The 14,196-nt window shown below is 39.8% G+C and overlaps 1 protein-coding gene across 1 annotated transcript in view; it reads left to right on the forward strand.

The window, feature by feature from the left end:
* The window catches only part of LOC108801222 (leucine-rich repeat-containing protein 2-like), a 92,665-nt gene that overhangs the window by 8,677 nt on the left and 69,792 nt on the right, over positions 1–14,196 (forward strand). Inside the window, exon 2 of the mRNA XM_018573158.1 lies at positions 13,929–14,136. Within this exon, the coding sequence (XP_018428660.1) occupies positions 13,929–14,136 (208 nt within the window). The remainder of the gene's footprint in view (positions 1–13,928; positions 14,137–14,196) is intronic.

The raw sequence follows: 14,196 nt of genomic DNA on the forward strand, positions 1-14,196 counted from the left end.
TAATAGATCTGCTTTGAGTGGCAGATAGAAGTTGGCCAGCAATTAGGGATGTTCAGACACCAATTATAAAGAACAAACCGATGGAAGCAACAAACCTAAACCTCACACCTAGTACACTTTAAAGTACATATAAACCCTAACTGAATTGCATTAGTTTGCTAAAGCACTGCACATTATAACTAACTGTCATTTTTAAAACTAAAATACTGTTTTTGTTCCATCCTTTGTTGCAGCTCAATGCTGCTAATCTTCTGAAGCTTTTGCATACATACATGCACTTCAGGGCAAGTTTCCTAACAGTAACAACAGTGGAACATAATGTGTGTTGAAACGACCACTTGTAGTTTCCATAGGAAGTCTGTGTAGCAGGGTTACAACAATGGGGATAAAGGGACAGTGCATTGTTTCCCTAAGGCAGAAAATGTTTGTACAGTAACCTTAATGGCAAGATCACAAAGTTTTAAAATTACATTAACTTGTTACAGAGAAATATGAGATTTTGGTGATTGGGTGATTGGGTGTACATATACTTTAGTACATTAGTACAGTTAGTACTTTTAGTACATAGTTAAAAGTTTGAAAAAAAACTTAAAAGGGATTGATTTATAAAGAATTTGCTGGGCCATTCTCTTGTGAATATCTGTGAATATTTTTCCTGTGTGTATATATGCAAAAATAAACATTCTTTAGTTCCTTCCCAGTGTAATTACATTTGAATGTTCTGGTTGTGATATTGTGTTATGGTCATAAGATGGCGCCAAAAGAACATAGAAAATAAATTTTTTCCTTATGCTCCTTTAGTGCCATCCTGTGGCCATAATGTGATATTACATCCAGAATGTTCGAATTTCATTACACTTGTGAAGGAGAAAACGAAAGAATGCTTTTTTTCTGCATATAGCCACAGCTGGCTCTTGTTCTAGGGGTGCAAAGCCAGGTGTCAATCAGGCAACTGGGTGGCTCCTGATATATTGTCAGAATCCTTCTCGGCTGTGGCATGGCTCTGCACAGTCAGCTGATACTGAGCATTAACCTGATATCTGCTGATTTGGGGTAACTGGAGTACATTAGTAAATGTACTCCTGTTACTCAAGGAAAAAAAAGCCAAAAAAGTTTGGCTTTATTCCTCTTTTAATCAGGTGATGTCTCTGGTGTGGTTACTAGAGAATAATGAGCCATCCTTTGTAAAACAATACTCTCTGTGTTCTTGAGAAGCTTGGCTGTATTGTATTGACTCTGTATATTGTTACGTTAAACAAGGATTTTTCAGCCTAGTTGTGTTCATGTTCGTTTAGGCTTATTCAGACATATAATTTTCACACCCATTCTGCCACAATATACCTCTCTTCCCAATTTTTTTGTTTCTATTACCCATAGCAACTACAATTTCAACTCAGTGCACCTTTCTTCCAACTATATACCAGTTCTTACCATCACAATCTTTTTTACAGTACACCCAAGATGTGTAATCCCTGTAAAAGGTCACTTAAAATCACCTTCCACAGCTCCCTTACCCATGACAGCCTAAGACCTCCTAACCTGGCACTGGGACCATGGCCTCTCAGTATTTCAATGCTGTCACATTGTTAACATTAATAAGTGAGTCCGATCAATTCCAAGCAGCTGCCAGTAAGAGCTTACTTTTCCCCAACCCACCCTACTTAGTCACTGTCCACTCCAACCTGAGCCACAGGTAAGCTTGGTACAGTGCTGTCACTAGCCTTCATTTGGACTGCTGCACCTTTAGTGCTTGTCCAGCCTGACTTTGTGCCAGATGCAGCTTCAGTTCAGTCAGTTCCAGTGTCTGCACCAGCTTCCCTTCAGTTTCTTACTGTGTTAGCCCCATCCTCCATCCAGTCTGCTTTCGTGCAGACTTTTGCCAGCATCAGCTTCAGTCTCTGACCAGCACGTCCATGTCCCAACTGTAATCTCATCTTTTTTTGTGCCAACTTCAGCTGCCATCAGGTCCTACCTGTATCAGCCCCTGTTCCAGCCAATCCGTTTCATACACCTACATTTGCTCAACCCTCAAACTCTGCAACAAAATCCTTTTACTTCTTCATAAGAAGGTCAATTCATCTACTGGATAAGCTAGTTCATTCAGCCAGACGGGCCCTTTCCCATTCCTCACATTGACCCTGCACCCTGAATTTGCTCCAGAGGTCCTGCTTTCCAACAAGGCTTTAGGGTTCCTGCACCCTGACCCAATTCTATCGGCTCTCTGTCTGCTGCCCAGGCTGACTCTGTTTGCTCTCTGCCTGCTGTTTAGCTTTACTATATTGCCCCTCTGCCTACTGCTCAGCCTGACTGTTGACGCCTCACCTGCTGTCCAGACTGACTCTGTTGGCTCTAAGCGGTGTGCCCTAACTGAAAGACCCCAGGGCAGAATTTCCTAGCAATTTGCTATACGTCAGCTTTGGGGTATTTGCTGCCTTGACAGACTTTGGAAATCGACCTTTCTATGTTTCAGTAAACTTGAGTGGAGGGGTACCCAACCAGCATCCAGACCTCCTGATGGTGGGGCACTTGGCCAGTCTTCATACTGATGTGGGGAATCCAGCCAGTTTTCAGACTATGGAAGCGGGTACCTGGACAGTCTTCATAACCTGGAAGCGCGGTATCCTTTTTGTGGATAACATCAAATCAGCAATTTCTCCATGCTACTGTCTACCCAGAAAGTATGTCATGAAAATGGACTATGACTCTGCTTCATGCTACAGCAACTATTTCTCCAAAGACTACCATTTTTGCAATTATTGTTACACACAGATACTCAGACAAAACACAAGCTTTCTCATTTTGATTTTTTCTGGTCAGAGCATGGTTGGAAAATCCTGAGGCTGCTCCTTAATGGGGAGGCACTTTCAGGAGCATCCAGGACAGCCAGGTCTGGTAGGAATGTTAGGAGGGACCCCCTCAAGTTAAAACACAAAAAAAGTGCGTGGGGTTCCCCCTTAAAATCCCTACCAGACCCTTTAGGTCTGGTAGGGATTTTAAGGGGGAACACCAGCCCCCCAAAATGGGGGGGGAACGTGGGGTCCCCCTAACAGTCCTACCAGACCCTTGTTCCGAGCACTGGCAGGGCAGGAAAGGGGGGGGACGATCGAGAGCCCCCCTCCCTGCGCTTACCAGGCCACGTGCCCTCGGCATTGGGAGGGTGTCCCCATGCCGATGGGGACAAGGGCCTCTTCCCCACAACCCTGACCCGGTGGTTGTGGGGGTCTGCGGGCAAGGGGGCTTATTTGCATCGGGTTACCCCTTTAAAAAAGGGGGCACCCAGATGCCGCCGCCCCCTTGTGAATGAGTAAGGGGTACTTGTAATCCAGTGTCAATCACGTCACGGCTTGCTCTGCCCATTTGACACTCTCAGCTGTCAAATGCTAAAAAAAAAATTAAAGGAATACTCAAACATTTACTCTTTTTTTTAAAATTAATTAAAGGATTTTATTAAAAGTCTGGGCTTTTTACTAACTATTTGATTTAACCCTTTAGTGAATGGGTAGGGGTACACGAGTTTTCATCGGGTTTGGATGGTCGTCGTGCGGCTGGACTTTTTTTTATTGCGGCGGGTCAGCGGGGGTCCTGCACCGTGATTGACGCTGGATTACATCAATGGAGCCATTTTTAAAAAAAATTAAAGGAATACTCAAACATTTACTCTTTTTTTTAAAATTAATTAAAGGATTTTATTAAAAGTCTGGGCTTTTTACTAACTATTTGATTTAACCCTTTAGTGAATGGGTAGGGGTACAAGTACCCCTTATTCATTCACAAGGGGGGGGCTTTTTTCCCATTCTTTGGGGCTGGGGTTCCCCCTTAAAATTCCTACCAGACCTAAAGGGTCTGGTATGAATTGGGGGGGGGGGGGACCCCCCCCTTTTTTTTTTTTTTTTTCCAAACAAAAAAAAAAAAAAAAATTGTTTTTTTTTTTCCCTAATTTCGTCCATAAACAAAATTTCGACCGGACTACCACTAAAAAATTAAATTTTGTCCAAAAAAGGAAATTTCGACTGGACTACCGCTAACAAATTTCGTCTGAATCCGAATTCCGAAACAATTTTTATTTCGGACCCGAATCGGAAAAACAAAATACTGCAAAATCCATATCACAACGAAACTACACTAAACAAATGTTTTGCTGGTGCACATGTCTATCATGAAGACACTTTAGCTTTTATATTTTGCTTTACTTCTGAATATGTAACATATTCAACCTTATTTTAGGGATTTTTAATCATGTAAAGTAATGTTAACCCAATGAAGCTGAATATTTTAATTACAACGAAATGTAGACTATTTTAGGTTGTCACCATGTTTTTATGTAGAAATTGCAATAACATTTTTTGACATATCACAATTATAAATAAATAGATTTAAAAAAAATCAATCATGTATTGAATTGTTCTACCTTTTTATTGTCATCAATACATCATTCTGACACTAAAACTGACTCCATGACAACCTAGTGACAGATTATCTGAAGTTAAGCCTGACACATTTCTATCATTATTTAATCTGTCATTATTTAGTCTGTTAAAAATATTTAATTAACAGAAAGAACACTTTCAGTAAACACTATTTACATCAAAGCTGGCAACGTTCCTTTCTGTAGAAAAACAGTGGTCACTGTACCTTTAATAGTCAGATATAATCACAATAATAATAATAATTATTATTATTATTTTTAAAAAACTCTGTGCTGCTGTGTGTTTCTGCTTGTAGTGGTGCTGAATCTGGGGTAAAAAAAACAAACAATTGATATGCTACAATAGGAACTTTCTTTTTTGAGAACCCAAAAGCTCTTACAGGAACAAATAACATCACTATACCCCTCTCCTTCCCTGCTGGGATTATTAATTTCACAAAGGTTATGCATTAAAGTGCATCTGTGCTCAGACAACAAACATTAAACTGATTACATATTCTTAACATGTAATAAAATATCTTCAAAGTGTATTTGCTCTTGTGCAGCTAAATTAGGACAACAGCTATTTAAAATGTGTTTCTCATTCACATAGCATACCTTTTTGTTTATTGCTGCTTGCACAGTACATGCTCTATTCTGAAAGAAAAGTTGTTCTCTGCAGAGTTTTACTCTGGAATACAAGGGGGCCTGGGGAAGTTAATGTTAAGCAAATGTACCATCTCTAATGTGCTGGCAGATTTCATGATCTCATATTCCTAAACTATTGGAAATGGAGGGAGAAGCTTACAAAAGCTTCTACACAGACAAATCTAAAAGCTAAAACATGTTTAAAAATATATATATTTAAATTAGGTATGCTGTGTGAATAGCAACACAAAGCAAACATACGGTTGGCTTTTCTCAAATTTGACTTCAAAAGTGGAAATACACTTTAAAAGAAGCCCTGATTGACATTTGTAGCTGCAGGCACTGTGGAAAAATTAATCTTCAAAGTTTAGAGCTACAGCAGTTGTCAGGGAGTGGGAGTTTTATCAATTGCAGCACTGTAGCTCTGACTAGGCAGGTAGAAATGTAGGAGAAAATGAAATCTGCATGTAAGTTCCATAGGATTGCAAGCGGCACTGCACTAAAAGTCAACTAAAACTAATGTATTAAACAATTCAAACAAGATTGTTTTGAATGCAAACAGACAGAGTGCATTATTATAGTTTTTAGCTCACAAAATGCTTAATCTCTTGATTGAAATTGTTCAGCCATCAAGAAACTATACCTTAAAGAAGAACTCCTGATACAAATGTTATTAATACCTGCAGTGGGGCTACCCCTGCACAAGAGTTCTTCTTTAGAGTGTATTTCTACTTTTGAAGTCAAATTTGAGACACCCCTCCTATATGTTTGTTAAGTGTTCCCGTTTACACAGCATACCTAGAAAGTGCATATCAACACCTCTCACCGAGAGAGGGGACAAGAGGTTTAGCTACACCGGGTGCAGCATTTTAATGTGGGGGAGGAGTGCAGCATGACCATTACTCACTCTGCTGCTCTCTGAACTGCTAAAGTCCAGCCCTGGTGCCCAACACATGGTTTGTTGCATGCTGGGTTGGGTCTGCCACCTATTGGGCATCTTGCAGAGTGGCAGCGGAATGCTAATTAACACTGCCTGTGATCACTTTATTGTTGTAAATTCCATGCAAAGTTCAAAATACAAGGTATACACCACCATAGCATCTCTCCCACTCCAATGCCCCTCACGCGTTTCACTGCCTGGGCTTAATCATAGAGGATGGACGACAAGTTGTTAATTGTAAATGATCTCAAAAGTGTCTCAAACTGATCTAAAATGCAAGCTGAATGCACCTGAAAGCAAGCTGCCCATCTACGCAAGCCCAATGCCTGGTGATACACACAGTTTTACTACTTTTGCTTGTGATATGGCAGATTGATGAATCAGACATTATGAGATTTTTTTGAGAAAGTCATATTTTAATAGATCTGTAATGCTGGCATTTGCTCCAAAGAAGCTGTGAATGATCACATCTTTACATAAGACTATGTATAATTTTATTTGACTGATGATTACAGCAATAACCAAGCTTCTATTTCCTTCTTTAGTAAGGCTTAACAAATCCTACATGTTAAAGAATGTAATTAGTTAACAATATCTCACTACCTATAGTTTATAAATGGCGATGGCAAAGTTAATGTGACCTGCAGGCTTAAAAGCCCATTTTGGAATCCCGAAGCAGAACATACTGTAAATTATAGATATTAAAGGTTGCACCCAACTGCTCACGATGACAAATATAAGTTTAAAATAGAACTGAATGCATTATGAAATTCTGTTTCTTACATGTATTGGTTACATTAAGATGACTCATTCTAAATACCAATGAACATTGAATGAGTTGAGCTTATTTTATATACGTAATAGAGGTAGTGTATTATCACACAAAACAAAATCATGACAAATCAAAACAATTGTTAGGCTGTAACTAGTGCTGCTGAAAGATACTCACTACTGCCGACTTACTACTTCAAAGACTTCATTTCTAAAACTTTATAGGAATTTCCTATACTCACCAGTACCTTCTAGGGGTTCTAGTGCCATGTGAACATTTTATAAACAAAGTCTCAAGTCATGGGTGCAGTTTTGTTTGAAATAAAAATTACTAACATAAAGCTGTATATTACCCTCAAATAGATGTTGTATGGGAAAGCATATGCTTCACACGTTTTTTTTGGTTGTCCATATCACAGGAGATAAAGCTGACTTCAAAGGGTGAATTTGCTGCAGTTAACTAATTACACAAAGTGGCATATATCTGCTGGTGTCCAGAAAGAGAGCATAGTAAAAACTGTCAATCGCCTTCTTTGCAGCTGACAGGTAGCACTCTGCCAGATTTAAATAAAATGTTTCAATGCCTCTGATTTTACACTTCAAATGGCAGCATACACTTAATAGGTAAAAGCAATGTCTGCGGTGTTTCCATTCTCTACAACCCTAGGATCTAACCTCCCACGTAGCTAGCTTAGTTAAAACTGTCTTTTGAACTTCAGCATAGTGCTTCTGGTGGAACATGCTTTAATTTTAAATTAAAAGGCTTTTCCATTTATTATATATACAAGCGGAAAATGCCTTAAACTAAAAAGCAAATAAGAAAATTCTGGTAGCAGGACCCACAGAGCACTTGGAAGTGTTGTGATTTCATTTGCTTAGAAGAACATTAAAACAACTCATTGCTCAGAAACCTACTGATAGACTTAAGTTAATTCAGAACACAAAGCATATCATCAGGGCATTCCTTAACACAAGACAATACTCCCAGGTTGAAGAGATGTCCTCTTTAGCCTAGCATTAGATTCATGCAGCCCTTGTGGACCCAGTTCTTTAATTTGCCTCCTGTGGGCATCCATATGGTCTATAGCCAGCCTACACACCTCCTTAGGTTAGGCATGCTTATTATGGATTTAGTAGATAACTGCACCTGACATACCTTCAGTGTGGCTCTTCTTTCTTAAAGTGCAAAATATAAATTAGGTAAAGTGTTTTTTGGCAGCTCTTGAGCCAAGCTTTGCTTGTGCTTTGGTGACCTCTGACTCTTCCCAGGAACCTTAGCACACTTATCATCCTGTGTTGTGAGGCTGATCTAGTGATGGGCAGTCATTAGACAATAATAGTAAATAATAGTTACAATTTGAAAATTGCTGAAATGTGGTCTGTTTTACCTGGGCAGAGGTTCCCAAATGGCCTACAGAAAATACAGCCTATTGATACCTCCCATGTCCCCATATTCAGAAATAATTCTCATTGTAATACTATTAGCTGCATACTTATAATGTCCCTTCATAATGAAGGATGCACTTTAGTATCTGCAGTTTTCCAAGCTGTACAATTGTGAATTGTATTTGTACAAGATACCTAAAAACAGAGATCAGTCTATATTTAATGTTAACAACATTTCAATCCTTCAGGACAACTGAATAACTACTATAATTTAGTGATAAGATGCATTCTGATTATTGTATAGGACTGTCAAGTATTTCAAGGTAAAATTACTATTTTATCACACTAGGCATTTTTTTTAGTACATTTCAACTTATCATTTTCTCTAACAAGTCAGACAGCCTTGCATACTTATCTTCATAGTTGCAAGTGGTAACTCTTTGCTGTAAAGTGAATATAAAATGTGTGAAAAAAATAATGAATAGTTTTAGGTTTGTTGTAATACAGAATGTCTAGCACTGACATGGTATATGCTTTGCTTAGATTATTTAATGAATCTGTAACAGTAAGCTGTAAATTAATTATGAAGGAGCTAATAATAACAACGTGTACCTCTACTTATGTAACAGTACTTAGGCTGGTACAGACATTAAGATAGTTTTAGACACTTTGACACTGTCTGCTTAAGGTCCATCAATGTGTGAAATTCTGTAATTGCACATTAGCATACCAACATAATATTTAATATTGTCCTTTTGTTCCCTACCTCACAAAGAGATGAGAATTACCAGCATTGCAAATTCACTGCCCTTAGTGTAGAGTGATGTACGTAGCAGTTGATAATATGTTTCAGTGACATTGTTTGACTGGCAGTTAGGTGTCTAGAAAAAAATCCGCCAACATCACAATTACGAGCCAAAATGTTCTATCTTGGCCAAGAATCAGTATATTAGACAGAAGTGCCCCAAGATTACCTCCTGCAGTTGTTTGTATCACATAAACATAAATTGTTGTCTGAGCCTGCAGAAATCACAGCCAGATAATGACCATGTGTCACAGCAGTTTATTTATACGCAGTTCTCACATAGAAAACAAGGTAAAACGATATTTAGATTCTTAAAATAATTACTATACATATAGTTGATGACTGCAGTCACTATTATTTGATGGACAGTAACATTTTTATTGCATTCACTATCATATCATAGCTTTGAAAAGATTTAAAAGACAATGCTTTGACAATTACTACACTTTGTGGTGATTCTCGTCTGCGTTTTGAAAATCTATTGTATCCTTGCTAGAGGTTTAATGATGCCGTAGAGATATTTTCAGTAATAGTAGAAGGAACTCGTGTAGATAGCAGTGTAAAATAAATTAAAGTCAAAAGGATTTTAAGCTATTTCAAATGCTGACTTACTATGAATGCTGATTCTTGTTGTTTAAAAGTTTTATTTTCCTGCAGAATCAGCTGGTACCCTGAGCACTGGTCCTGACTTCCTGTTTTAGGCCCCGTTCACATTGCGTGATTCGCAAATCGTGCGTTTGTCGCACAATTTGCATTTCGAGCTATATCGCGCAAATGCTTGCATTGAGCAAGCGAGAATCGCGGCAAAATCCGCTCCAAAAAGGGTCCTGCTGTAGTGACACACGACCCGCGACAGCTGGACCCTTTGCCCCATTGAGATGCATTGAAGAGCGATATCGCGCGGTAAATAGCCGCGATATCGCGGGAATTACCATGCGATAAATCGTTCAATGTGAACGGGCCTTAGAGTGACTCCTCTCTTAAGCAGAGTGCTATGCAGTCACCCTTGTGTGTGCTAGTAAGCTGTGTGTGTCTCCACAAACACACAGACACAGCAAATCAAGCTACTCTCCTCCCCCCTGGCCCCTCTTCTTCCATCAAGCTAGTAGATGAACAGTTGCTGGAGTCTGTACTGTCCTTTGTGACCTTGTACTGGGGAGTACGTTCAGGGAAGCTGAGCTGAGAGACTTGGAGGCAGCTGTTCAAAAACATGATGATTATATGTGTTTGGGCAAAAATGTAATGCAATGCTTTGCTGGGCAATGTTTATTTTTTGATCTGGATCCATTATTGAAAACAAGTTTGAGAGTTTCATACTACTTTAAAGGTGCCCATGCACCTTACAATTATCTGCAGATTTTCTGTGGTCAGATGGAAAAAGTGCAACAGATTGGCCCAGGTGGAGATTACTCCATCCACACAGTTAAGTGTAGATGGAGGGATGTGTTGCACCTTTTCCATCTGACCACAGAAAATCTGCAGATAATTGTAAGGTGTATGGCCAGCTTAAGAGTTATGTAATTAAGTACTAAACAGCAGCAATTATTACAATATTTTGTTGACTTTGCTGCACTCATCAGAGTTATTTCCTGAAATAAAAACTGAAATCAAAAACTGTGATTGCTATTTGCCAATAAAGGCATATCTTTGATTTTAGAGATTCCTTTAGGTTTTTAGTTTCAAGGGTTTCGTTTAAACATGCAAATAGTAGAGGTTTTCAGTTATGGCAACCCGCCAGCTTAATAACACAAAAAGAGGAGCATGTTCTACAAAAGAAGAAGTCTCATTCTCAACTATCTGAAGTCCCTTATTTTCCTCTCATTTTTCCAGCACCTCATTCTCAATTAGTGTCTTTGTCATTCAACACTTCCGGGACTGTCGAATGCCTGTGTTCCTCACCACTGCTGTGTTTCCTTCTTCCTATTCCTACTTTACTGCTGAGTCCTGTAGTGATGTAGGAGTTAGAAAAACCACAGCGCATGGTGAAAGATACAGTCATTTGGCATTTCTGGATGTGTTGAACCCCAAAGACACTGATGGTGGCTGCAGTGCTGGAATGGAGGAAAGGTGGGAGACATGGGTTGGCAGAAGTGAGTATCTTCCTTTGCCGGACATTCTTATCCTTATTGTGTTTGTAAGCTGGCAGGGTCACTTTAGGCATGCAAACAGTAAAAAGAAAAATATAGGACAATGATATGGATGGGAAAACCTGTAAGAGTCACTAAATTTGCAGACCTAATTTTAGCCTTTACTAATGTAGGATAAAGATGAGTCATGCACACAGACCAGGGTAATGAGGTAGTTATCTTCAACAACTTGAGCCTCTATGTTTGTTTCAGAACACTACTACACAGTTTAGCACAGCAACAGCAATAGCATACCAATTATTCTCAACTGGAAATCCACACCTGCTTGCAATTTACTAAAGGAGAAACCAGACATTGGAACTTTCAGTTTAGCATTTCTGCACTCCTTGACCCTGTTTTAAATGGCATACCCTTATGAAGTTACCAATCCTGCGCTGTAGTACCTGGGTGTCAAAGGTTAGTGGTGGCTGAATGAAAGCTTCCCGTTTAAACCTTTCTGTGAACACTAAAACTGAGTTAACAGCAACATGGTGTATCCTACCTACTATTTCTGGCAGTTGGAAGTGGACAGTCTATGACAGGACAGTTCTTGGAATCTGCAGTTCTTCATTGTATTACCCCCTTACGTTCAAATACCAACCTGATGACCTAGTGAACTCATGTTTAAATTACATTTTTGTAAGAAACTTACCTTGTCCCGTCCCAACGATCCGGAACCGCGCATGCGCACCACGGGCCGTAGCGGCTCCCTCCGGCGCACGCTCAGTCGGGCCTTGGCTCCTCCTGGCGCAGGAGACCTCTTAAGACGCGGCCAAATGAATCTTCGGCGTCCTACTGTTTGTAACAGTGAACGCCAAAGATTCACGCTCTGCAACCGCAGACCGTTCAGACGGACCCAGACAAACACCATTGTACTTCCACATCGTGGGTAACCCTCACACTACAGGAGTGCACGACAGCCGATTGCTACCCAGATCCTCCAGGACTTATGCAGTATGGTCTGCTAGACTCCATCACAACCATCCATAGGAGTTATCCATATTGAGGCTCCATAACCGCAAGTATCTGGGGCAATACTGCCATTACTGACATATTGATGTTATTTCAATGCTTGGACTTATCATACCTTCCTGAAGGAACAAAGTGTGTACAAGTTGAATAAGTTATCGTCCACCGATTCCCACACCTGGGACTTACCTTATTGCCACCACTCAAACACTGCCAACTATTACATCTATAGTGAGAGTATATACAGATACCTTGTGTAGTACCAGAGAGTGACCCTGTCAAAGTTAACTCTTACTCCTCCAACCTTTATTATTTACCACAGACCCTATTTCTCCCCACGGTTCACATGATGTTACCAGTCTCAAACACTTCTCTAACTTGCTGAGAGAGTTTAAAACGAGACCGCCTACTGACCAAACCGTGAAGAACCCTCTCCGCAGTTGCGATCCTAGGCTTGCACAGCAGAGTCTTTACAATTTTTTTCTTTAAAATAAATCATTCAAAAACACAAATTATCTTCCGCTAGCAATGTAGTAGATAGTTGCAATTATTCACAATTTATTTGTTCTCTCAGTTTTACTGAAGGGCAGTCATTCTGTGTTCTCTCCCAATCAAAGATGAGAGGCTGAAATAAGGGACAAGGGACTTATCTTTGTTAGGCCTGTTGGCAGGTGGTGTTGCTTGCCATTTGCGTTCTTTGCAGTCAATAGGACTGTGCCACAACTGCTTGCCAAATGCTTGGTATACTGCTGCAGTGCGCTATTGCAATGAAAAAAGCACAAAAAAACAGGCATTCAGGAGGTGGCAGCATTGCCTCCTGAACAACACCTGTAATCGACCTGTTAACTGCCATTCAACCATCCCCTGAAAATCAATGCACTGCGGATTGCTTGACCGAGGTGGTAAAGTCTGAAGAACTGAAGAGGCACCAAGAATTAAATGATTGGATAATTTTTTAGCCAGCATCTAAGTCTGGAAGTAGATGCTGACTCTGGGTAGTCCCTGAACACAGATGTGACATTCTTTTTGAGGGAAAATCAGATGAAGGCATTATCAAGGCGAGGACTGTGATCTTTGAGAGGTAATCATACACATGAAAAGCTATATCTGATAAGAGGTCCACTAACACCTCCCATCCACATAGAAGCTTGTTCTGGATAACACATGACCTAAAGCTTTTACTGGTGTAATTAGTCAGAATGAAATTAGCACTAAGGGCAGCTAAGGCTCTTAAATGGCTATGGATCTAATAGTATTTGTTAAGCTGGCCATATAGTGGTTATTTTTTCTCGTTCAGCCCAGCAAGCTGAAAGAGAAAAAACACTCAGCTACCTCATACATGCTAAGCAGTGTGGATAGGGAAATCCCCCCTCCGAGCTGTTGTACTCCGACAGTGGTGGCTTTGCCACTGTCAGAATTTCCAAACAGTACCCATTCGGCTGAGACTTTTCAGACTGGCTCCTTTTACAAAAGTTGATTAAAAAAGCGACTTTTGTGGAACAGAGTGGTGCCGACACTGCCACACACAACTTGAATTTTGGAGTCAGCAGGGCTTAGCTGAATTTCGAGCAGTGTAAAGCCAGCTTTACCCTTGCTTATGCATTTCCTTGCTTCCCATAATGACCACCAAACAGCAGTTTTCAAAACGTATTTCAGCTCTGCTAATGAAGAAATTCCAAATACATATTAATAAACCTAATATGAGCTCTGACAGATTCTTCTAGCCTGTAATATTATACTTACAGTTATCAGTCTGTCAGAAAATGTTTCAAATAGACACAAAAAGTGTTCTTTTTTATGTAATATTTTAATGTATAGTATGCAGACAGCAGAAGAGGATAAAAGTGGTATTGTACAATAAATGTTCTGTCTTTGCAGGATAAAACAGGAATGGAACTTTATACTGGAATGCAAGAACAGTGGAGTCCCTCAGTCTGTGTACTTACAGAATGGTTTTGTAGACACTGAACTTAAAACTTTGGATAAACATGAAAGATTTTCTTTTGTTGCAAAGAAGGCCCTTAACATCAAAGAGGAACCTGAAGAAGATACATTTATTTTTAACCTTTGTGGAGAGAACTGGGAGGTAAGTGACACTGAAAGCAATCATTGCAGTTGTTGTAGGACCATAAGCCATACATGTATA

Source organism: Nanorana parkeri, unplaced genomic scaffold (assembly GCF_000935625.1).
Source record: "Nanorana parkeri isolate BGI_ZX_2015 unplaced genomic scaffold, ASM93562v1 scaffold2256, whole genome shotgun sequence".
Lineage (NCBI taxonomy): Eukaryota > Metazoa > Chordata > Amphibia > Anura > Dicroglossidae > Nanorana > Nanorana parkeri.